The following is a 27,044-nucleotide window of genomic DNA, read 5'->3' as shown; positions in this document are numbered from 1 at the left end:
AGACTGTAAAGAATAAATAATAAAAAAGTATTGATTATTTTGATGACTGTGAGATTCAATTAAGTATTAATTTTGCCCTCCAGTGGACCTATCAAGGTATTCAAACGGTAGGATTCGACTCAGCTAAATGCATGCTGAGTGCTCCAGCCTTAAATAGGGAGAAAATGTGTTTACCTACAGTATTTCAAGAGGAGTGCACTGATGCACAGACTCCAATATTTAAGTGCTGTGCAAATTAAGCCTCGGTGACAGTGACATTGTTTGCAGCAATATGAGTATTGACTAAAGAAGTGCATTTGATGACAGCTTAAACTATTTGTATTGATTAACATTTTCATAGATTATCATGTGTCATATCAAATTCAGTTTTCAGACATGAATACATTAAAGAAGCCACAGGCACGCATCGACCAATGTGATGATGGGGTATTAGGAGCATCCTAGCCCACCTCCTAGCACGCTGGTCACCTGTTCTCTACATTAGAGTCATTTAGGCATGAACTTAGCAATAAATAGCTGACAGATAACAACACAGGGTCATTTGGACCTTCTTCCCTATTTGGCTGTTTTCATTAGTGTCTTGATATCCGCCATAGACACACACATACAAAAAAAAATCACTATGCACAGGGAATAGAGAAATTGTGTTAGAGCCTATGACCCCAGCATGGCCTCTGACTGAGGAGAACCGACCCAATCACCAGCAGATATACTTTATTCCTACCTTCTGGGGCCTTAATGCTGCAGCAGTAACAACAGTTGCAATTATTGTGTAAGTATTGATGCTACTTTTGTTTGTTTGATTGCACTTTGAATGATTTTGGCTTTCGAGGTAAATGGATACAATATGGTAACACATTGTGATTGTTTATTTACTTATTTTTTGCTATGAAGTTTTTGTCGTTGTTTTGGAGCCGGAGGAGACCGGATTATGTGCAGATTGGGAGCTCCTTTATTGTCCTGAAATAAAAATGACTAGTATGATATTGCACTTGAACTTGGAAGAAGCGCTTTGTATTCGCTGTTATTTCCTGCCGTCTTTTTCTGCATTCACGTAGCTGCAATTAATCCTAAGTCTAAATTAATGCCAGTTTTAATTGTAAGACCTCTCCGCAGCTCCCTTCACAATGAGTTTAGGTTGTGAAGGTGCAAACACTGTCATTGTGAACTCCGTATGAAGCACAATACTCCTCTGACCCTTCAGTGGGATGCTGACCCTTTCAATAGGCTGCTGTCCGCTTCAATAGGCTGCACTGCTTTCAATAGACTGCTGTCCCTTTCAGCACTTAACAGGAGTAGACAAAAAAGATAAAGTTTCGAATTCTTCGCACCCAACGTCAGCGTTTGCCAAAAACATTCGGCTAGAAAGATATTATCGATGCGATTCATTTGGAATCACGTCTCATTATGTGGATTCGCCAATCTTAATGCCAGGTTAATCACCTTGGAACGAGAAGGCGTTTTGCAGTCGGAGGCAGTGAAAAGGGGCAGAAGGGGGCAGAGAGAATGACAGGAGGGAGGCAGGTACTTTGTCAATGTGTATAATTATGCTCTGGTGCAATATGTGAGGGGATCTCTTCATTCAGCCAAGGGGTGCCTTGTTGCAGTACCGTCAGCTGAGGAGCCAACCCAGCATATCATGCATTTACGAAGATGATTGTAAGCATGCTTTCAAAGAAGTTCGCTCTCCCAAAAGCATTCTGAATCTTTCACATGATAGTTGAGCTTTAATAGGGTGGGGTGTAATGGAAAACTCATTGGATCTGTAATAGCTCTTCACTTGACTGCAGCCAGCAATAACAACAGGAGCAGCTGGGGAGATAAGAGAGACGGTGTGTGTGTATGTGTGTGTAAAGGAGAGCCGGAGAGGGGGAAGGTGTTGGAATGAGTGTACTAACATCTAGCATCCACTTTAGTTCCTTATTTCGCTCACTCTTTATTTCCCCCCCCATCACTAGGATCCAATGATAGCCGGAAAAGTCAGTAAGCCCTTGCTGCTGCTGCGGAGTGAGATGAATGCAGAGTCGAGAGGTGAGGACAAGGCAGCTACTTCAGACAGTGAGCTGAACGAGCCCCTGCTTGCTCCTGTGGAATCAAATGATGGTGAGGACACTCCCAGCAAGCTCTTCGGTAAGTCTGTCTAGGTATTTAATTTCACTTGTACCATGCTGCCCAAGACACCCGTGTCCCCTCTTATTATCATTATGGAGTGTTATTTGCTTCTTTTCCTCAATTCTTGTGCTTTCGCCAATGTGTCGTCCTAAAGGCTTAGCATGATGGTCGTAAGTGAAGTTGGACATGCTTGTCTCTGATTAACCCATTCCAGGCCAGTGTGGCCTTTAATGCTTCTCGTATTCAAAAAAAAAAAAAAAGCTCCATTTTACAAACCCAAATCTTTTTAGTCTCTTCCTTTTTTTATGCTTACAGGATATATATATATTTTTTTAAAATATTTTTTAAATTTATGACTATTTTATTTTTGTGATCTTGAACTTATTTTCCATCATGGTCGTCTTGTCAGGCAGGTGTAAGGGGGTATTTGCATGCTGCGAGAGAGAAGTAAAGAATTTGGTTTGCAAGTTTGAGACAAAACTGCCACGGCCTAAAAATTGTGAGTGATGCTGATGAGATTGATGAAAGCCCCCGATGTAATGATTTCCTTGTACATGAGTGTGTAGCGCTGCTCCCGCCGGCAGCATGGCAGAGGAGCGGGCTGTGGATTCCACTTTTTCATAGGCGTTTGTCATTCAAATAGATAGCATAGTGGAAGTCCACTCCAACACCTGTGATCTCCAATTACAAAGAGGAGCAAAGGCTAGGGTGAAGGATATCGCTCACACAAGATAGATCAGGCTTCAAGGTCTCATTTTCAGGGTGAGATGAGGTCATCAAGAAGCATTTTCTGTTCATTTATTTCTGCTCCAGATTTAGTTTTAAGTCCGAGCCCAAAGCGGAGTGTTTAGCTGATCTTTGAAATATTCTTTAGGCCTGAAAATGTGATTATTCAAATTAAACTATTTTTTTCCTAATTGTATGTTGCTTGTAATAATGGAATAAAGTTACAGCTCACATAATAATGTGTAGATAAGAGCTTTTGTAGGCGGGAAACAATACAAAAAAGTTTAACCATTTCCCCCAGCATCGGATTTATTAACTGCCTTTTATAAAACTAGTAAAAAACTGTTCCTATTATATTTGCTGATTATTTGCTTCTTTAACTCAAAGTCTAACTTCGCGCTTCTTTTGTTTTTATTTCCTGTCTTTGTAAAGTGTTCTCGTTCATTTCAGAGGTCCGAAACAAATAATGAGTCTTTATTTTGGAAAATAAGTCTTTCTGTAAAATCTTCATTTCTGCCTGACTCCTTATTTCCGCGTGGATTATGTGCAGTAGCAGGGTCATCATCTCTAGCTGCTCCTATAAGGACTCCACATGCCATATCAGAGTAGCCCATCTCTCATATGACAATCGTGATCCTGGGACGTGCCTGTCCTAATAGTCTCACTTATATACATGTTATGTGTAGTTAGTTCCCAGCACCTCGTGGGATTGTTTAGTTCTTCCTGTGGGTAAAGTGATGTATGTTCCTATGGTTTAGGGAATGTGTGGTATGTAGTATAGTGTACTGTATATGTTAACTACGTGGGGCGTTACTATGGACGCTGGAGAGTAGATGTGTTGTTTAACAATGAATTAGAATCATTTAGGTGGTTTTATCTACTTATAAGAGGAAAGAAACTCTATAAAATCAGTTAGTTTAAATATGTCTTAGTAAACATGAAGAGACGCAACAAGTAGATTACTACATGACAGCAGGGAAAAGTAAGCTGAAGTGGAACAAATGGCGGTTATACTTTGCAGAATACGGCACCAGGCTATTTTCTAAAAAATCTACTACTCAGAACTTTATATGTATGTATAGATAGATAGATATAGACGAGATAGATAGATATGAGATAGATAGATAGATAGATATGAGATAGATAGATAAATAGATAGATAGATATAGACGAGATAGATAGATAAATAGATAGATAGATATAGACGAGATAGATAGATAGATAGGAGATAGATAGATAGATATAGACGAGATAGATAGATAGATAGATAGATAGATAGAGAGCTATGAGATAGATAGGAGATAGATAGATAGATAGATAGATAGATAGATAGATAGATATGGGATAGATATAAGATAGATAGATAGATTTGAGATAGATAGATATGAGATAGATAGATATGAGATAGATAGATAGATAGATAGATATGAGATAGATAGGTAGATAGATAGATAGATAGATAGATATGAGATAGATATAAGATAGATAGATAGATATGAGATAGATAGATATGAGATAGATAGATAGATAGATATAGACGAGATAGATAGATAGATATGAGATAGATAGATATGAGATAGATAGATAGATAGGAGATAGATAGATAGATAGATAGATAGATAGATAGATAGATAGATAGATAGATAGATATGAGATAGATAGATATGGGATAGATAGATAGATAGATAGATATGAGATAGATAGATAGATAGATAGATAGATAGATAGATAGATAGATAGATAGATATGATATAGATAGATAGGAGATAGATACATAAATAAATATATATATATATATATATTAGATGGATAGATATGAGGTAGATAGATATGAGGTAGATAGATAGATACACAGATATGAGATAGATAAAATATATATATATATATTAAATGGATTGATATAAGATAGCTAGATAGATAGATAGATAGATAGATAGATATGAGATAGATAGATAGATAGATAGATAGATAGATAGATAGATAGATAGATAGATAGATAGATAGATAGATAGATATGGGATAGATAGATATGAGATAGATAGATAGATAGATATGAGATAGATAGATATGAGATAGATAGATATAAGATAGATAGATATGAGATAGATAGATAGATAGATAGATATGAGATAGATAGATATAAGTTAGATAGATAGATATGAGATAGATAGATAAATATTAGGTATATATATATATATATATATTAGATGGATAGATAGATATAAGATAGATAGATATAAGAAAGATAGATATAAGAAAGATAGATATAAGAAAGGTAGACAGATAGATAGATATTAGATGGATAAATAGATAGATATCAGATAGATATTAGATAGATAGATATAAGATAGATAAATAGATAGATATTAGATAGATATAAGATAGATATATCGATAAGAGATGGATAGATATCAAATAGGCAGATATATTGATAGGTTGATTGATTAGATAGAGCAAGTGTTATAGAGAAAAGTTTTACTTCTCAATGCATTTAATAGCATATATTTATATTACACCATGTTTATAAGTTATTGCATAGGGTATTACCCCATTGAAGTTGGACTTTTTTTCCTTTTAGTATTTTGTTGTGACCATACCCTATGTACCCATTTGCTAATAATGATGAGTTATCTGTGGATAGAGATGATATCGGGCTGCACACTCCAGGATATGTTCTTGTCATCCCACCATACTATGACATCAATTAGAACTATAACTAAATATATCAACTACTTATTAGTTTGAGTTCAGCGACAATCCCTACATTTAGATGCGAAGTGGGGAGGACCCTGCGACATACAGGATGGCTTCTTCATGGATGGGTCGCCCTCCCAATCATTACTGCACACATGTACAATTAAGACAAGGAATATTCTTAAAACCTGAGAACTAATATATGTATATTCTAAGTCTTCTAAAGTTCCCATTCTTGGTGTCTAGTGACCCAGTAGTACCTAGTGACACAATGATACAATATCTAAAGGGCAGCATCACAACCATCTTCGTATCTGAAGGTCTCAGGTCTTGAAGGGAATCTTTAAATCACAAATGGCCATATAACCACTCAGAAGGCCAAATATTTGGTTACTCGAAAGACATTAGCAAGCTCATTAATCCTTGTACAATGCACAATCCTATTTAGTTTCTGCATCTACACATGTAGCAATGTTTTAAACGGGGGGATGTTGGGATGTGACATCATTGTTCCTTTCCTACCGGCTGCCATGTTAAATGCGTGCTGCATGTTATTCGGCTGGTTACTCACTTGCCATAACACGGGGATTCTAGAAATCTTTACTGCAGGACACTGCTGTGTCTAAGCTGTTGGATTTAGAGACCTGGAAAACACATAGATTCCCAATGTAGCTCCTGAAGATGTGAGATTTTAACCCCTTCACTTCTTCCCAGCTTCTACCTCATAACTGTGTCTCTGCCCTTGAATACTGTTAGTGACATGAATTTAAGTGTGCGCAGTATTTAAGTTCTACCGAAGTTAGGAAGCAACTTGTAAGAAGTAATTGCCAGACCTTGCAGTGTTCTTCGCAGTCCATAATAGAACTGTAGCAGTAAGAAGTCTCGTTCAGCTCACAAGTGGGCAGTACCTTCATCTTAAAGAGCTTTCCTCTTACCAGCTGTGGGTCCCAAAAAAGAGCCAAACTGAGGGAATGAATTCCAACATGATGTATATTACAAGGTGTTATATGACACTTATAAGCAGCACCGGTGATTTTATCATTACTACAAATATGGCATCAAATATCCAAAAGCACAAATTAGTTTGCAGCAGTTTTACATCTTTTTTTTCAGTTTGTAAAGACATTTTTTTTTTGTGGACATTTTTTTCACTAGAAATATAAAAAATGAATAGAAAATGCATAATTGCAGTCTAGTTCATTCTAATAACAATGAGTGCTTAGTGTAATATGTCGGGATATTAACTCATGTGATGTGATGATGTTAATGGCGTGTAGCGAACCCCTTTACTTAGAAGCCCTCTACTCCTCGCTCCGGGAAACACTATACAGTAGGACTCCGGGTGTCATTGCTGTCTTCCAGCTCTGAGGCCATAAGTTCAGCCTGGGGGTCGTCTCCATCCAGTTTATAGGTCTGTACATTTGTCATGTTTTCATGGGTTTCCTCCTACAGCGCACTACTGGTGTAAAAGGCAAACTGTAGAGTGAGAAGGATGGAATCGTAGACTCTGTGATTGTGGGGGTCCTTAATAGGGAAATTAGATTGTAAGCTTCCCCGGGACAGAGAAGGATGGAGCTGCATCATATATATATATATATATATATATATATATATATATATATATATATATATATATATATATATATATATATATATAATTACATAATAAGAACACAGGAGAGAACTAATATTTCTGATTTAGACCATTCTTCATTGCTAAAATACAAAATTAACTCTTTCAGTGCTCCTTCTACAGTAGTAATGCATAAGCAACCTCTTCCTAGTTCCTGATATTTCTAGTGTATGATTCAGATGTGATGAATATGTGAAAGTTGCAATTACAGCAGAAGGATACAAACACGTATAGTGTACAAGTATTGGAAGTGATGGTATTTCAGAAATTATACACTATTCAACTGGATCTTAGATCAACTTCATTATCATAAATGATGTCTTACTTTTCTAAGAAATATATATAAAAGGGGTCTAGATAAGCACTACTGTAGTGTGTATACATATGTGCCATCTTCTTCTTTAAGATGTGTGTGTATATATATATATATATATATATATATATATATATATAGGGATATGTATACATCTATGTGTGTGTGTATATATATATATATAGGGATATGTATACATCTATGTGTGTGTGTATATATATATATAGGGATATGTATATATCTATGTGTGTGTGTATATATATATATAGGGATATGTATACATCTATGTGTGTGTGTATATATATATATAGGGATATGTATACATCTATGTGTGTGTGTATATATATATATATATAGGGATATGTATACATCTATGTGTGTGTATATATATATATATATATATATATATAGGGATATGTATACATCTATGTGTGTATATATATATATATATAGGGATATATATACAGTGGTTATCTAGGCCCTTTCTAAAATCCAAATTGAATTATGGCAGCAATATATAGTAGCAATAATGTTGCATCTATGTCCATAGTTGCACGATTGCTAAAGCCCCCATGTGGTCATCAGAGCAGTCGAATACAATGATGGACGCACGTCCGACTTTTGAGCAACGCAAGATCGTTTTGAGGTGGTTTTGGAATTTTGAAAACGTCTGGATGTTAATGGTGTCTACTTGAGCACCTAATGTGATTGCAGAAGTCAGACATGACTTAAAGTGATCCTTCGTCTATATAATCCTATAAATATAGCCTTTCTGCAGATATGTTTCATGTTGAAGTATATCTCCATTTTTGGGACACCCTGTATATATGTACACACATACACAAGCATACAATATCTACAAGCAGATGCACTGGGGTGTATACACTGCACATATTGTACCTGCACACACATCTCCTGTATATCCACAGTGGAAGCACACACCCATATACATTCACACTAATATACCGCATCAGTACACATTCATATAGATACTTACAAATCTCTGTACTTCCTGAATATATATTTCTATAGGGCATCGGCTCCGATCTCAGTTGTCATCTGCATCCTGGGGAAGCAGATAGTGTTGCTTGACCCGCCATCTACTCAGCACCCATTGGTGATTGACGGGGTGCTGACCCTGCTGTAGCGTATGGGCAGGCACCGTAAAGATGCAAAGTAGACACCCTGCATACAGCGACTGCCCCTCCGTATATTATATACCAGATCTCTGATAGCATCATTCAGCAGACACTACATTTCCATTTGTTAGCTATGACAAAGGTTATTGTACATTTTTATGGGTTTGCACATATTATGTGCAAAATACAGTTTAAAGCGCCGTAATGTGTAGGTTGTGGTCACCACTGCTATTTTGAGGTACTAATGGCACATTTGGACATAATAATACATAAACTGCACCTGAAAGTGAAATCTGTGCACAGCATGGGGCCGGACACGCGGGGGAGCAGACCGCTCGGAAGGAACCTTCTCTGTGGAAGAAAATATAAGCCATCTGCATATGGCATGACCCGGCTGGCACCGTGTGCTGCTGGCGCAGGCTACAGTATTAGCAGGGTAACAGTATGTTCCCAATTACTATACAGTCGGCAGTAAAGTGGTCGCAGTGTCGTACGGCTGTGAACACAGTTGTGATAAGGACTGTGTCTATTATGGAAGATATGACTAAACGTGCCTTAGGTGTTATAACGCTGGGATCTATGAGCAGACCGCTTCCTACTATTCCTCTCCGAGGTTTCTGATTCTCAGTATATTTTGACCATTACCCCGTAAATGTTAACATTTTATCCTTACTCAGCACTATATGCACTAACTTTTTGGGGAGCTTGCAACGGGCTTATCAACAACAGCAAACATGCAACGGCTTATGCTGTCTCTTTAAGAGTTTCCCAATGCCATCATGACAATATAGCACTATTTATCGGTGGACTTTAATTCTGCGATATGACTTGCAGCTACTATATACCACTGTAATCGTAAAGTCTGTTCCTGGGGAAGGAGTTCCAGTCTCGTCAGGAAGTGGTTGAGCAGTTAGTTCCTGAGATGTGTACAGGGAGATCCCGGGTTTGCAGGGTCCAGTGGAATGACTCGGCTACCCAGTGTCCCCTGCAGCGTTCAGAAACGGACCGCAAACAGTAAGCTGGCCTGATATTGGAAGCCTCATCAGTGATTAACACCGGCATGAGTACAGCACTACGGCAGAGCGCCCCCCAAAGACGCTGAAGGGCATCTGGTATATATGATCAGTCACACAGAGACTTTGTCTTCTTGTTTTCAGCCTTTATATTGACATGTAGACTAATTTACCTTTCACTCCATTATTATTGTGGGAACCGTATTATGAAATAGATATTACATACATACAGGGCGCACGGACCCCTGCATGCTTAGTAAGATGGGCGACCAGGTGGCAGAATCAGAGTCCCCAGATGTGCTAATATGAATGAATAGAAGCTATTTCGTAAAAAGATTTTCCCATGACTTAAAGGGCCACTCCTGCGAAAACACTTTTTTCCACCCCTGCCCCCTTACCTGATTGCCAGTCAAACTCCTCTGTGTATTGCAGCCACTTCCATGCAGTGCAGCCCCCTGTCTAATGCCTATCAGGCACCATCTTGAAAATATTGCTTTCACCTTAAAATCAATCCCATGATGATGAGATTTATCGAGACAGACCTTTTATTAGCATATCTTTATATAACACCATGTTAAATAGGAATGCCCTGCAGTATAACACTTTCTACATTTGTGATAAGAGGCAGATTGGCGCACATCTGTGCAGCCGGTAGTACCTGTACATCATTGGCTTTGCATAAATCCTGATGCAGTGTGGTGATACATATGTAGTTAGACCGGGGACCTGCGGAGCTTTCTTGTGACCATCAGATCCCTTTATACTATGACAGTATGTTGTACTTAGATCCACGTATCCTCCCAGTAATATCCTCGCTGCAGTCTAAATGTTATGAATTACAGAAGATAATATTTTAGATCTTTTCCTATTTGCTCTCTGATACTTCTATCGGAAGCATTAACTATGTGCTTAGTATTCTCTTTTGCAGTCTTCCTGCAGTTTGCATATAAATGATATTGCATGCATCAATTTTATCCCCAGTCCTAAACAGTGCATACGATCCTAAACAAATCCTGGCATTCCTGCGGACGCCCATGAGCGCCTAGATTGCCAGCCTATTATACACCCCATTTACCATTTCATTGCATGTGATCCTGCCTTAAAACCTTGTGCTGTTTACCATTCATGTTTCTATCCAAATATGTAATCTCTTGCTGAGCTACTGGCAGCCTCATTCATTCGGCCTTATTGATTTCCAGCGGCAGCGGCAGCACTCTGGCTACTAGAAATCACTGCTCAGAAATGTCATTTTTTTCCTTCTGTGCCCTAAGTTTCCTGTTTTTCTTCAGGGTGTATCTGGGAGATCGGCTTGAGACATGAGTCTTGAGTGGATTCTTGTTGTAATAATATCAAATCATGGAGACCCTTCTCTGTAAATGCTCGGCCGGCCAGATCTGGGCTTGTTCGCAGCCTCATTCTGCACTGTACTTCTATATCAGGTTCAAGTGAGATGGAGCAGAGAAGAATTGCTTCATGCCTGTATGGTATTTAGGGTAAATCTCTAAGGTAGTCAGTTGGGTTGTTTGCAGTTCGGATCCGCATGTGATTGTAGCATAATATAGTGGTCATTCTTCCATATGGGCTTGTTTATGACATGCTAATTTTGGATTTGGCAGGGTTATATCTTTCCCCATCTGCACCCCCAGCACATCTATATGGGTAATGGAAAATCCGCAATTACCCATTTTTAATACGGGTTGGGACCATGTTATTAGCTTGTTTAGTTAATGATTTGGATTCAAGGGTGTAGAGAAGGATGAGATCGGAGGTCTTGGTTGGCATCTCAATTGGTCCAATCTTCTATCCCTATAAGTACGACCCTACTGTATGCCCGACACTATGCGGGGCTGCCCGTCTCTACAGTCAAACAGAAGGGCGAATTTTACCGAGGATCATGTGGCTTCTTCTCTCTGAATGGAGGAGGGGGCTGAGTGATCAAAAGGGCTTTTACGAGATTAGAAGGAAAGGGTTCTTCGGCACAGGAGCAGCACCACTTCTGCCCCTGGAATGTATTTAGTATTGCAGTTTAGCAGGTTCAAATGTATACAATACCAACCTCAACCAATGGGCAAGAGAGTGAGTAAAGGCAGACCTTTCCTTCTGATCTCATACAGGACCCATAGTTAAAGTTTCCATTGACCATACAGAACTCTATCCCATTTGTATACACTAGGTACATTCAATGTAATTCGGTTATACAAGATCTTTCCAAGGAACAGAACCGATCCATCTTATTGTACTTCTATTTAACTATAAGACCATTTTGTTTGATGGGATAGTAGAATTGTTACTTTACTTTTACCTGAAGATGAGCAAAACATTCAGAGTAGTTTCTCCATTGTTTCTCCAAAATGCAAATCATTCTGATCTATTCTGCATCTCAAATTGGGGGAACCATCATACTGTCTCTGGTGATACTATACATGCATAACTACTGGTAAGCATCTGGTCATGGTGGGGTAGATAGTGAATTGGGTGCCCGTTGGATGTTTCCAGTTATTTCCTCTTGTCCACTGGGGTTTTCTTTGCTCTCTATTTCACTCCTTCTCTCATCTGAAGAACAACTTGCCTTTTATGTGATAACTTCTGCAATATAAAATGGGACCTCTTATTGGACTACCTTGTTGACCTTACCACAATCAGGAATGGCTGGGGTCAGCTGGATATTTTTCCCCTAGGCGAGTCCCACAGTAGATGTTTAGGGTCACCTAGAGCGTTGGTGAATCTACATTTTCCAGGTGGCACCAGCTGCTAGTAAAAAGACAGTAAGGCCTCCCTCACACAGGGCGTTTTTGTACAGAGTTTAGCACTGCCTTTTCAGCCCAGCGCTAAACGCTGTACAATGCTCCCATTCATTTCAATGGGGCTGCTCACACAGGGCTGAAAACGCAGCGTCTTCCAACGCTGCGCTTTGACAGCGCTGCATGTTCTATTTTTGGCCGTTTTCAGCCCTGCATCGCCCATTGAAATGAATGGGCGGCGGTTTTAGCACTGCTGAAAATGCGGCAACACTTGGTGCCGCGTTTTTGGCAGCGTTAACTGCTCACCGATTTTCGGGGGAGGGCTTGCAATAGAAGCCCTACGCCGAATATAAGTCCGAGCTAGGCTAGATAGAGAAAAAAAAAGTAATACTCACCTAGCTGCTGCCGTCCGGGTTGTGGCTGCTGGTCTCTGCCGCTGAACCGGGCTTCCTCTGCACTCACAAGTCTATTGCCGTAGGCCAGGTTTGAGAACCCCGCCTCCAGCAATAAATTGCTGTGACTGGGCATCGAGCCAGTGTCAAGAACCAATCACTGCCCGTCATTGACTGTCTCAGCCAATCAGAGCTTACCGGCGCTGATTGGCTGAGACAGTCAATGAAGGGCTGTGATTGGGCATCGAGCGTGCCGACAGCCAATCACAGCACTCTATTGCTGGAGGCGGGGTTCTCAAACCTGGCCTACAGCAATAGACTTGTGACTGCAGGGGAAGCCCGGATCAGTGGCAGAGACCAGCGGCCGCGACCCGGACCACAGCGGCTAGGTGAGTATTACTTTATTTCTTTTAATATGTAATATGGGGATACAAGTTGGAAAACAAGACTAGCATAAACTCACAATGCAATTGAGGAGGCTGAGATTTGGGGAAGACAAGATAGTATCTTAGATTAAGAGTGACATTGTGGAGACTAAGATTAGGAGTTACAAAGGAGGAGACATAGTAGAAGCTCAGACTAGGGGCTTCACAGAGAGGGAGCTGAAGTTTGTGGAGATATTATGAAATCTCAGACTAGTGGTGACATGGAAGTCTAAGAGAAGGGGGGGGGGTGACATAAAATGGACTGACACTCTAAAATAGGTCATTCCCTACTGCAGCATAAACGTTGAAGCCCCCTATTGCTCCCAAGATGGTGGGACCACCTAACCAGCTGTGTCCTCTTCTGTGCAAGTGCTGAAAGCATGCAAGTGTACGTATGCACGGATGCAGAAGAGCACGTGGCTGGGGAGGTGGTCATGTGGGTAAATCATGCGAATACAGCCATCTTGGGAGCTATGGATATAGTGACCACTTCATACAATGTTTTCACAGAGTACCCTTGGGCACAGGGCTTTAATGTCCATACTGCAGTAAGAAATTACCCATTTTAGAGTTTCATATGCCATTACACATAGAATTATGGCATTTCTGAAATTTAGTTGGAAAATGACCATCCGTTTGAAGTGGATCTACTGGCCACAATTAAATTTCTAAATGGTCCCATTATACATATCATGTGTTATAAGACGGCACACAGTCCTAAACTCTATGAAAACAATATGGTGATGTTGTCCAGTCATGATATGGTGGTATTATTCAGTTATGGTATATTAGTAATATTGAGATACGATATGGTGGTATTATTCGGTTATGGTATGTTGGTAATATTGAGATACGATATGGTGGTATTATTCAGTTATGGTATGTTGGTAATATTGAGATACGATATGGTGGTATTATTTAGTTGTGGTATGTTGGTAATATTGAGATTCGATATGGTGGTATTATTCAGTCATGGTATATTAGTAATATTGAGATACGATATGGTGGTATTATTCAGTCATGGTATATTAGTAATATTGAGATACGATATGGTGGTATTATTCAGTTATGGTATATTAGTAATATTGAGATACGATATGGTGGTATTATTCAGTTGAAGTATATTAGTAATATTGAGATTCAATATGGTGGTATTATTCGGTTATGGTATGTTGGTAATATTGAGATACGATATGGTGGTATTATTCAGTTATGGTATGTTGGTAATATTGAGATACGATATGGTGGTATTATTTAGTTGTGGTATGTTGGTAATATTGAGATTCGATATGGTGGTATTATTCAGTCATGGTATATTAGTAATATTGAGATTCGATATGGTGGTATTATTCAGTTGTGGTATATTAGTAATATTGAGATACGATATGGTGGTATTATTCAGTCATGGTATATTAGTAATATTGAGATATGATATGGCGGTATTATTCAGTTGAGGCATTGTGATGTTATTTCGTCACTGTATGATGGTAATATTTAGTCTCTGTATTTGTTGCTAATAGGTAGTAGAGCTACTCTATGTATACAAATGCCAGATTCTGGTACAGCATATTGTGGATATGTATGTGCGATCCGAACATGAAATTAACACCACTAACGAATGTTTCATGACATCGACTGGATTTAAAGTCCTCTTACCTCTGCTGCCTGTATATGGCAAGTGAAGGCAAACAGGGTAAGGATGTGCGGCTATGTATGGGCTAGTGTGTGTGATTGGCCCCTCAGGCAAGTGTTTGCCAGCCGGCTCTTGACCACAATCCTCTCTAATCTAATCTACTATGGCCAGTACAACAGCGTAATATCATCTACTCTGAAGAAGGTTGTCTGTGGCAAATGATCTTGCCTTCATGTTATGACATATCAGCCTTGCACACTGCTCTTATCTGATCCTTGAGAAAAGCTGCCCATCTTATGCAAGACTTTATTTATTCCATATTCAGACTCCACCACTTTAACGCGACCGTCCATTTAGTCACTGATATCTTTCTTAAGTACTAATCCATGCCGTCTCCTCGCAAAATATATTTTCCTTTATTAATGCTCTTCCAAGCACCATACATGTGCCTGCGCGATCATCCTCTGGGGAAGGAGGCGTGCGATTGGAGTAAGTTACAGCCAAGACTGTTTAACCCTTGTGTTGATCCCTTATCCACATGATGTTTGCCGCCATGTTGACAACAGCACACAGGTCCAATGGAACTGAAGAGTGTGCGGTAAGTAAATATCTCATGAATTGCACTAGATGTGTGTGCTGTTGGCAACAAGCATTGATTAGACCAGTGAGGGGCTTCTCTGGGTTACTGCAGCTTGACACCCTACTGAAGATGGGGCATTTATGATGTTCCATCATCTTCTGGCAAGCAGAAGTTAGAAGTAAAGATTCCCACACTTCTGTTGGGTTGGTAGTATGAGGAATAGCGGGGGGCAATGAAGAAGAGACATTATTTTCACACTTCGTAGAAGAGTTTGCTAGAGAGAATGGACTCCTCCATAATCTCGGTCAGCTTTAAGTAACCTCCAAAGGCTGGTGTGAGAGTCCAAAATGTTCTTATTTATTTAGAACATGCAGGAACATAAAAAAAAATATAAAAAAATACTAAAGGACATACAATCCTCATCCACAGCACAATACAGAGTACAGGGAGGTGCTCTTTAAATATTGCTCTTCTTTGGGGAAACTTTATGTTCCTGTATGTTTGAAGTATATAAGAAAATGTTGGACTCTCACGCCAGCCTTTGGAGGTTACTTAGAGCTGACCTGGATTATGGAAGAGTCCCGCCGGTCTAGCAGACTCCTCTATGATGTAAGTGTGAAAAAAATGTCTCTTCTTCATTGCCCACCTGATATTTCTTATACTACAACCCACCAGGAGTGCAGGAATCTTTTACTTCTAACTTTGGCTTGTTTACATGACCAAGGTAGTCTTATAACCTGGGTTATTGGTCGTGACGCTCTCCCTATGCACCAGGACGCCTATCAGGGATTTGGTGGAGGATTGGATTTTCAACCACATTGAAGGCAACCTCGGACCGGCAATGGAAAATTTCCATTGCTCTAAGCGCTATCTATATTTATTTCATTTTTAGGCAGGGCATGGGAGCTGGTGGCTTTAAGGGACTGACGTGGGCCTACTAAATTCCCTAAGAACTGTCTTCATACAATGCCTGTTGGGTCAGTGCTATACTGGAATACATACGGATCCCGATATACAGGGTTAGCGTAATTAAACTTCTCCAACTCAAAGGCCTTTGGCAGATGTTCTGCTGTTTCAAATGACATGAGATTCGGACAACGGCCACCTAATATGATGCGACACCATTTATGAAAAAAAAATTTGTAAAAAAAGCCATCAATAGGTGGCAATGTAGCCATGTAAAAAATATCAAAAATGTTCAATAAGTTCCAGTTGGTTTTCAACAACGCTCTCAATTCACAACAAGCATGTTTTCCACTGTTGAACACAGTGAGTCAGATTTAATCTCTACAACATGTTGATGAATGCTGTCCTTCAGATCTGGCACCGATGGAGGTCTGTCACCGAAGACCTGATCTAATCAGCTATATAGCTAAATCTCATGATAGAATAATGGTAATGCATAAATCCCTAAAACATGGCATATATACAAACAGAAAAGAATAGTAGGAACAGTAGAATGTACCATGTGACGAGCCTCTGATCGGGTCATCATCAAAGGGCGGGTATGAGATCAGAGTGTCATGTGATGCAGGTCATTCCAGTCCCACTACTGAGTATACAAGAAGAGATACATTGCAGTGTGTATACATTGTGCTGTGTTGTTATGCTGTCTTTGCCTGCATTGTACATTTCCTAAGGAGGAGGATCTTCTCCTTGACCCCCAAATGCATTGAGCCTGAATAAAACTTCCCTAGACCGAGGCGGGGTGTACAAGTGTTGTTCTGAACATAGGGGGTTGGAGGTTTGGTCATCTCCCCCAGCATATGTAAGGATCCATTCAAACAGGGCAGTTCGGCTGCAATTAAAACCGCACCAAAACGTGCATTTTTAAAACTGAGTGCGTTTTTTGCCACATTTTACTAGAACTCTGGCAAAAACACACAAGGTTTTACTGATGCACTTTTTGGTGCGGTTTTAATTGCACCCATACTCCCCCATGTGAATGGAGCCTACGGCCTCTGTCACACAAGCATTTTATTGCAGCTATTTTGCCGCAATAAAAAAAACACCGGCTGAAAATTTGCGACGATCTGAAGCATTGGACTGCAACGCATTTGTTCAGATGGGAGATTTTCTGCTGCGTAAAATCAGCTGGCCGAAAAAGATAGAGCATACGGTGCCCGTGTCTGTCTGTCCACTTTTATACATGGCCGGAAAAGATAGGATACATCCTATCTTTTGACGGAATATGCCGGCCGTTCCCATAGACTCCTATGAGAGCTGCTGGAAAAGGGAGGTAGGAGGGAGTTTAGCAGCATCTCGCAATGCTAAAGTCCCTGCCCCTCCCCTTGCTGGCAGCTCCCATAGGCTGGGGAGGGAGGGTGAGGGAATTTAGCATGGCAAGCGCTACTAAAGTCCCTCCCTTGCAGGCAGCTCGTATAGGCTTCTATGGAAGCTTCCACTGCTGCTATCAGCTGGCAAGGGGAGGTCCATGTGAACAGGTGGGAGAACGGGAGATTTAGCTGCGACTTTCTCCTGTTAATGCGATTTTTGGCCATGATGCGGGCGGTCAAAAATCGCACCGCCCGTGTGAAAAAGGGCCTAAATGTGAAAAGTCTTTTCCTTTACTGAAATGATGTTGTTCTTACTAATTCTCCATCTAAGACATTCCACCTGCTTTGATTGTCCAATGAAGCCCAAGTGAGCAGCACCGGCCAGTCAGATCACCGATGAAAACCGATGGAGACTAATGTGCATCAGGTAGTCAGAGAGTTGCTCCGGCCATCTTTGTCTGTCCAGGACCCGAGGGTTGCGTTACAGCCTATAATGATACACTGAAAGCAAAGCATTTGGCTTTTCGGCAGGGCTTTTCAGAAGGTTCTGGGTATTGCATTTTTTTCCTGCTCTTTTTTTTAAATAGAAAAACGCCAAAATAAAACAAATGCTTAAATATTTTAAGTTGAAATTGCCCGGAAAAATACTTTATGAAAGCCTTAGAACTTGTGGTAATTGTGTGTTCCCGTGTCTGTGAGCGGCAGCCCCTGGATACACAGGAAGTGTTCTGGTATTTACGCTTCCGTTGTGCAATGCCACAATTACAGCTATTTACCCTATCAACAGTGACAAGTGCTCTGTCTTTCGTGAGACACTGTAACAGCCTCGTCCCCATGGCAGGCTAATCTTCATTGATATGAAGTACATTGTAGCCGAATAAAGTGCAGAAACAACAACTTTCTTTTGAGTAAATATTAATAAGGCAAATTCACTGTCAGGCGCGTTTTGCAAAGCTTTGTACTCTGTCTCTTCATCGCGAAGTTTAAATTAATTCACATCCTATGGCTTCAAAACAGCTATTTTGTCTAAAAAGGTTTAATTTAATGTACTGGAAGTTCAAGGTAAATGCCTGGAAATTTCACACCATAATTAGTAATCCAATTGATAGGAACCCTCCATTTAATCCAACTGGTTCGCAGTGCCGGTATTGATTTGAAATGCAATGCTTGTACTCCTTGTGTCACTAATGATAAGTAACTAGATGAACACGGCGCTCTGTGCTTTGAAGTACCTGATATGCACATGGAGATATGAGTCTTTTCCTAATTAACAGGGATCAGCTGCGGAAAAAAACATTTCCGTTCCATCCAAAAAATGCTAAAGGTTTCAGCAGGTTTTCAAGTTGATTTCTTATAAGATGATAATAAACCAATAATTTGTCTGAAAACCAGAGCTTTCAGTTGATTGGGATCTCGCTGGCGCACGTCTGGAGATAAATAATACATCAGACGTCCTCACGTTAAAAGGAAAAAGACATGAAGAAGAAAAACATAAGTAGAATTTCTTCACGGGAGATTTGTGATTACTTAAGCCCTCCAAGGGAATGGAGAAAAGTGAGTTATCATGTGCAGCCTCTAGTGAAGATAACTTTATTAGAAGCAGGATCTGTTTGATGATGACTTACTAAAATTCAACATCTCATTACTCAATCAGGATGCCAGTAGGCTGAGTGTGTGACGGTGGCCATGCCCTCATTACCTGAACTTCTCTGACAAGTCCTTAAAATAGAGAACCGGACCGGAAAACCACAGAAGTGTCCAGAAACCAAGCGGTTATCAACTGTGTTAAGATGGGATCAAAGGTCTATTTACAAAGTCATCCGGTCCTTAACTAATACTATGCTTCTGTTCATTCCCAAACTAATGCCTGCAAGTGAAGACCTTCCATCCGTGAAGCATTATATATCATTTCTATTACATTAGGTCTTAAAACTCTGTAATATAGCTTTTCTCTTCTAATTGTCTTCTTCGTTTTAACCAGAATGAGACGGATGACTTTGTGTTACAAGTCAATAACAATCCTGAGGTTCTTAACCTATATGTTAGAAATAATAAGAATTCTGAGTCTGATACAGAAATACTCCAAAATTGTAATTTCTTTTAGTTTTCAAGGGATATATTATTATCAACAGCATAACAAGTCGCGAGGAGTTACAATAGCAGAACTTGGTATAGGGACCACTTTGCCTTGATCACCTTCGGCAGTAAGATCGGAAATGAAAGGCTTGTTCTACTCTATCCTAGGGTGTCTTCCAAAATTAACAGGTTAACATTTACTTGTTTGCATTTTAAAGTGTAGAATTCTATGTTAGGAGACATCCAATTGGGTCAGGCCACAGTGACCGCACTGGCTAAGTTAGCTAAAACTGTCCTTATATCATAAAAGTGGTGGTTCAGCCAAATGTCTAATGAGTAGGGGGGCTACGGACTAGAATCATCAGGCTTTCTGGAGATATGGCACTGCAAAAGCAAACTCTCCATTGAAATATACATTCCCATTTGGCAGATCCAAGCATATTTATTAAGACCTTTCTTGTGCCAGTCTCAATCCAAAGTCCAAATGTACCAAATTTATTAAGAAGCGCATGCCTCTCGATCAAGTTGGGGCACCTTTGGCTGTCATTGCTCCAAAGATTGGTATCTCTGCTATAATCATACACAATAAGTCTATGCTTATGGCAATTTCTGGCACAAGTTAATATAACTATGTTGGACATTGGGTAGCCCTGCTCCTACTATTAAACTCCACCCCCATTTCTTACCACTTTTGAAAAGGGGCAAGAAGTGACAAGATGCTTAAAATGTTCGTATCTTTTGTGCAACTATGCTATGTGCCAAAATTTGTGACTTTATGTCATAAAAGTAACATAAAACCTATTGATAAAAGTCACCATTGATTGCTCAAGATGGCCAAGGGTGACTTATTCTGTGAGTGCACATACATTGTTGGAATGTTAATAATTCACACCTGTTTTTACCAAAACTTTTTGTAACGCGCTTTCCAAAAGTTGAAGGAGCGTTTGTGGCTCGACAGGAGAACTACGGCCAAAACATTTAGAAAGATTTATTACTACCAAAGCCAGAAAATTTGGTGCAAATTTTGTCCCAAATCTACGCCTGCTCATCTCCATAGCCATAAATGTAGGCCATTGTCTTGGATGTGATATGATATTGTCCAGACTTTTTTTCTTTTTTTCTATACGCAAAGAGGAAAGCAGTCTAAGAGCAGCCTGGATGCCTTTCTTGAGTGTTACAATATTACATGTTATAGTCACTGATCACTTCAGATCCAGTCGGTGATCCGGGGATTATTCTGATTGCCAGATTGGCGACAGGTAGGAATTTTTTTTTGCCTTAAATTAGGAAAATTTGGGGGGTTTGCCTTCTTCTGGATCAACATTGAATGGTAATAGGCTAAGCTGAAGGACGTATGTCTTTTTTTCAGCCTTACACATTGTTAGTAGATTCTGTCTTATGATGGCCATTCCTGTTATGCTGGATTTTTGGCGATTTTAGTCTGAATCTTCCTTTTCATAAAAATTACATCTATTATATAGGCCCTGTGAATTGTATTCTCTAGAGATGGCCATCCTGAAGATGGATACTGTTAACGTCCAAATGTAATTTCCAGGACAGTTACATTTTATTGACAAAGCAACATATAAAGTTATTTCTTCAACCGCACAGAATTTGTTGTTTGATAAAAATGTTCTCTTTAGGCCCTTTTGATGTCATTTAAAGTGGAACCCACAACGAAGGCTCCTGTGATTTTTTTTCCTGAGCTATGTATTCCTTTGTAAATGCCTTTTTTTTGTATTGTCTCTACATTATTTTATGGCTTTTCTATTTAATTCCCTGAATTAGTGAAATGTGCGCTTTACTTATACATAAGCACGGTAATAGTAATAACTTTCTATATCCCCTGAGTAATAAACTCTCTTAATTTCCTCCACTTTTAATATCAGTAACACTGATGACATATAAGACCATATTCTAAGAACACTATAAAGTATTAGGGCTCAGTCAGACGAGCGTGTATTTGTGCTCATCTGTGCTGCGCCAAAAAATGTGCTGCACGGATGTGCAAAATTAGCATGACTAAAGTTCCATGCCCATTGCTTTCAATGGGGCCGGCTCTACAGCCTTCAGCCCTATTGAAAGCAATGGGATGCAGGCAACACCCATAGTGATTTTCAGGGAAGGGCTTGAAATATAAGCCCTTCCATGAAAATCATCCCTAGCTGCTGTAAAAAATTTAAAAAATATATACTCACTTGTCTGCTGCTGTCGGGGCTCCACCGCGTCTTGTCGCTTGGTCCCAGGCAAAGTTCCGAAGCTCTTTCAGCAGCCGGGATTTAAAAATACCTGCCTCCTGAAAACACTGCCTCTGATTGTCTGAGCACTGTGACCAATCACAGGCAGCGCTCAGCTGTCATTCAGTGAATGGCTGAGCGCTGCCTGTGATTGGCTCAGCGCTCAACCAATAAGACCCAGCGCTTTCAGGAGGCGAATCCACGTTCATAACATTATCTGCTTCTTCAGGGACCAAGTCTCCTGCAGGAAGAGAAACTCCTTGTCCTTTCATGTTGTGTGATGTTGGTTTCATTTCCCATGTCATCACGGCCCTCTTGCTGACAGCTTGAATCTTCAGCCCCTATCATCAGGCCCTTTCATCATCCATTTCAGCCTTTAGTCATCAGGGCCCTTTTCTGCAATGTTCTCTAGCATGGGGACATTGCTTACTCCATGCTGTCAGAAATCGCGGCCACTATGCCATACACAAATCACTTGCCTTAATCACTTCTGCTGCTGAGACTCTTTAAGTCCTTTTGTGATGCAGCTATAATCACTAATATGGCCAAGGTGGCCACTGTAGCATCAGCTGGGGTCAAAATTTAGTCCTTATGCAGAGTCCCAACACAGAGGTAGTCCTAATAAGTTAAAGACCTTTTTGGGGAGCAGGGCTAAAGCTCCTTTTCATTCCACAGCTGAAAATGTACCCATATGCAGGCAGCCACAAGCACATTAAAAGGGGCTCATCCCCCCCCCCCCTTACATAGTAATCAATGAACGAAATGCTCCTTGCAAAGAAGAGAGATGTAGAAAGCAAAATAAAACGCGGAAGTGGAGAAATGCGAGCTGTTCACCTTAATGTGAAATAACATTAATTGTATAAACTAATTAATTCCAATTTTTATTTGGGTTCTTTGGTAGTATATTTTTAAAAATATATATTGTTTATTAGTTTTGATGTTTTATTATAGTACATTAACCCTTTATATTCTGCTGTCAATACTGACAGCAGTATTTAAATGCCCTGATCGATGTTCGGAGGTCCCTAACAGCCCCCCTGTGGCCTGGCTTCATGGATTGCCTGTCAGATCGTGGTATAAAGTCATACTATGGCATTGCATCATACTACAGGAGCGATCATCAGGTCATCGCAAGTTCTTGTTCCCCGTGGGGACTAAAAAGTACAAAAAAAACTTTTGCAATATTTATAACAACAGAATCTAAATTACAAAAACCCCAAAACATATTTCATATCGCTGCATCCAAAATAAGTAACACTTATTTACCCCACACTGAGAACCTCGTCAGAAAAAAAACAATGCCAGAATTGCGCTTTTTGGTCACCCCGTCAAGAAAAAAATGTAATAAAAAGTGATCAAAAAATCATATGTCCTCCTAAATGGTAAGGACGTCCCACTAAAATAAGTCCATTGTGTGCTACATTACATAGTACCATTGAAAACTACAACTCGGCCAACAAAATCCCTAACAGTGACGGCGATGGATAAATAAAAGACTTATGAGTTTTTTAAAGTGGGAAGGGGGCAGTAGTAAGGGGTTAAAGGGGCTGTCGCAATGGCTGATGAACTGGAGGATTTTAGGGGGGAAATATATTGTTTTTAGGGGGTTGTTTGGACTTTGGGCATGTTTTCTGCTGGTGACCTATTCACAGGACAGGTCATTAACAGATGGCCAGCCGCGGTCCGCTGCGTGGGATCCTCACCAATTAGCTGATTGATGGCGCTGTTGTCAGTATGGGAGCTGCGTTTGCACTACCAATATGGCCCGCTGCAGTACAGGCAACACAATCTGCTTCCTGGGCGATTCCTATGTTAGTGGTAATGGGTGGTCCTGAGTGACAGACCCCAGCCAAACAACTATGGATGAGCTATCCTGAGGACAAGTCATCAGTAGCATTTTCCAGGAGATCCTATAAAGGAATATTATGGCCAGTAAGGGTGCTGCCTTAGTGTTAACCCAACGTATATTAGATGGCAGTTCACACTCACGATGCCTCCTGGCAGAGCAGGCAACACCGTCGCTTCGTCCACCAGGTCTCCTCCTGCTCGCAAGGCCCTGCAGGAGGAGGGCAAGCACAGTCTAGGAAGGGTCTAGCTTCCTACATACTAACATATATATATGTTTTTTTTCACGTTTTTTATACCAGACTTCTCACGCACACATGATATTTTTTTTATTTCATACTTTATATTTTTATTATACATTTCTTTCCATATTGTATTTCCAGTCATTACTGCACATCATCAGTTATCTCAGTTATTACGCTCACCCTCCTTTTTGTATTTTATTATATTTTTACATATTTTACGTCCCGATTGATCATGCGGGTCCTCCTGTGTTTTAGTTTTGGATGAGTGCTGATTGCAGCTGTTGGGGGTGGGTGGGCTGTAAAGAACGGCCGGCACCTACATTCTATGGAGCGGGATCCACCCCCCCATCCCCTTCCATTAAACCCTGAGCGCCCAGGATGTGAATGTACGTCTTGTATCATTAAGAGGTTAATGACCAGCTCATGTTTCAGTTTTTTTCATCGTTGCATGCCTAGAGCCATAACTTTTTGATTGTTCCCTTGACATAGCCATGTAAGGACTCGGTTTTTGGGGAGCAAGATGCATATTTTATTAACATAATTTTCGAGCACATATAATGGAATATTATTACATTTTTAAAGAGTATTTGGGGGCAAAAACTGCACCATTTGTTTTTACGATTTTACGGCGTTCAGGATGCAGAATAACATAATTTTTTGGCACGATTCAGGTTTTTTATGTTTTGCTCTTTTTGTATACTAAAAACACTTTAGTTTTTTTTAAGATTTGCTTTTGTGTCGCCGCATTCCAAGAGCCGCAGCATTTTTATCTTTCCATCATCCATAAGGACTTGTTTCTTGCGGCTTCATTCATCCAAGTTTTTGAAGCATAACATTTTGATTGTTTTTTATAGCAGTTCTTTCTAATTTTTATTGGTAATGGCGCTCACGGCGCAGTATAACTCATATAATAAGTTCATTCTGCCGCTATTATTGCGTCGATACCAAATTTTTTTTAGGATTTTTTTTTTGCAACTTCAACACACTTTAAAAAAAGTTTTGCTGCTTTCAAAGACCCCTGACATACTTTTTGTCACTGCTGCTGTGTGAGGGTCTTTTTGGCAGGATGAGATTGTACTTTTTAATGGTATCCATAGAATAGAGGATAAGCTGCAGATCATATAGCATTTTTCTTATGCCAGAACTTTAGGACACACCAGGGCTGTAATCTCAGTATTTCTGGGGTCACAGAACATAACAGAGATGTCAATTTTGTATGCATTTAAATTTTGCAAAGCATACAGTATATCACTAAAAATGTCTGTGTAACTGGTTCTGTATTTATGTTCTGAGCTTGGTTTTGTTGCAGTATATATGTTATGAGCTTGGTTCTGGTTCCGCAGTTATGTACTGAGCTTGGTTCTGTTGCAGTAGGTATATTATAAGCTTGGTTCTGGCTCCATATTTATGTACTGAGCTTGGTTCTGTTGCAGTATTTATGTTATAAGCTTGGTTCTGTTGCAGTATTTATGTTATGAGCTTGGTTCTGTTGTAGTATTTATGTTATGAGCTTGGTTCTGTTGCAGTATTTATGTTATGAGCTTGGTTCTGGTGCTGTATTTATGTACTGAGCTTGGTTCTGTTGCAATATTTATGTAATGAGCTTGGTTTTGTTGTGGTATTTATGTTATGAACTTGGTTCTGTTGACGTATTTATGTACTGAGCTAGGTTCTGGTGCTGTATTTATGTTAAGAGCTTGGTTCTGTTGCAGTATTTATGTTATAAGCTTGGTTCTGTTGCAGTATTTATGTTATGAGCTTGGTTCTGTTGTAGTATTTATGTTATGAGCTTGGTTCTGTTGCAGTATTTATGTTATGAGCTTGGTTCTGGTGCTGTATTTATGTACTGAGCTTGGTTCTGTTGCAATATTTATGTAATGAGCTTGGTTTTGTTGTGGTATTTATGTTATGAACTTGGTTCTGTTGACGTATTTATGTACTGAGCTAGGTTCTGGTGCTGTATTTATGTTAAGAGCTTGGTTCTGTTGTAGTATTTATGTTATGAGCTTGGTTCTGTTGCAGTATTTATGTTATGAGCTTGGTTCTGGTGCTGTATTTATGTACTGGGCTTGGTTCTGTTGCAATATTTATGTAATGAGCTTGGTTTTGTTGTGGTATTTATGTTATGAACTTGGTAGTTTCACACGGGCGATCGCGGCATAATCGCCATTTTATTCAAGCATTTTTTCAGGCGAAAAATCGCACATCACATCGCTGCCGCCCACGATTTTATCGCGCTAAAGTCAATGGGAGCTTCTAATGTTAACAATGCATTGCATCACACAAAAATCGCAAGTTCATGCGCTGCAATGCGATAAAAAGAAGGCTCCATAGGGAAACATGGACTAGAAAAAAAACAATCGCTAAACGCAGAAAGATAGGACCTGCCGTAATTTTCAAATCACACAGCATCGCATGAGTGAAAACATTAGAAATGGGAATGAAACCATTGAAAATCATTGGTTTTATAATTCTGCATCTTCACTCACTCTTGCATCATGCGAAAATCTCATGATTTTATCGCCCGTGTAAAAACGGCCCAAGATGGAAACACATGGTGGGACTAGCCACACATGGCCAAACTATGCCTATATGCTACATTCTCATAATGATGGGGTGGTGCCACCTCTTCAATGAATGTAGCTCAGTGAGTGGTTAGCACTGTTGCCTTGCAAGGGTCCAAGGACAATATCTGCATAGACTTTGAAAAACTCCATACAGATGTTGCCCTTGGTCAGATTTGAACCCAGAGCTGCAAAGCAATAGTGCCAACCCCTGAGCCACCACACTTGTTCTTTATTGTCTATGGGAGGAGAAGGAACAGAATAAACATAAAAAGAACATAAAACCTCCATGCAGATCTTGCCCTTCGTCAGACTTGAACATGTATCTGTACCTCTGAGGTATTGTGAGCGGAAGCAAAGGGAGAGCAGAGAGAACCCCAGCCAGGTGCATTGTGCTGTC

The 27,044-nt window shown here is 39.9% G+C and overlaps 1 protein-coding gene across 1 annotated transcript in view; it reads left to right on the top strand.

Moving 5' to 3' along the window:
- The window catches only part of POU6F2 (POU class 6 homeobox 2), a 558,245-nt gene that overhangs the window by 137,441 nt on the left and 393,760 nt on the right, over window positions 1–27,044 (top strand). The window contains exon 2 of the mRNA XM_066584657.1: window positions 1,959–2,130. Within this exon, the coding sequence (XP_066440754.1) occupies window positions 1,959–2,130 (172 nt within the window). The remainder of the gene's footprint in view (window positions 1–1,958; window positions 2,131–27,044) is intronic.

Source organism: Eleutherodactylus coqui, chromosome 12, assembly GCF_035609145.1.
Source record: "Eleutherodactylus coqui strain aEleCoq1 chromosome 12, aEleCoq1.hap1, whole genome shotgun sequence".
In the NCBI taxonomy this organism is placed as follows: Eukaryota; Metazoa; Chordata; class Amphibia; order Anura; family Eleutherodactylidae; genus Eleutherodactylus; species Eleutherodactylus coqui.
Note: the sequence above shows the minus strand (reverse complement) of the source record. Positions and strands in the feature narration are given on the sequence as shown.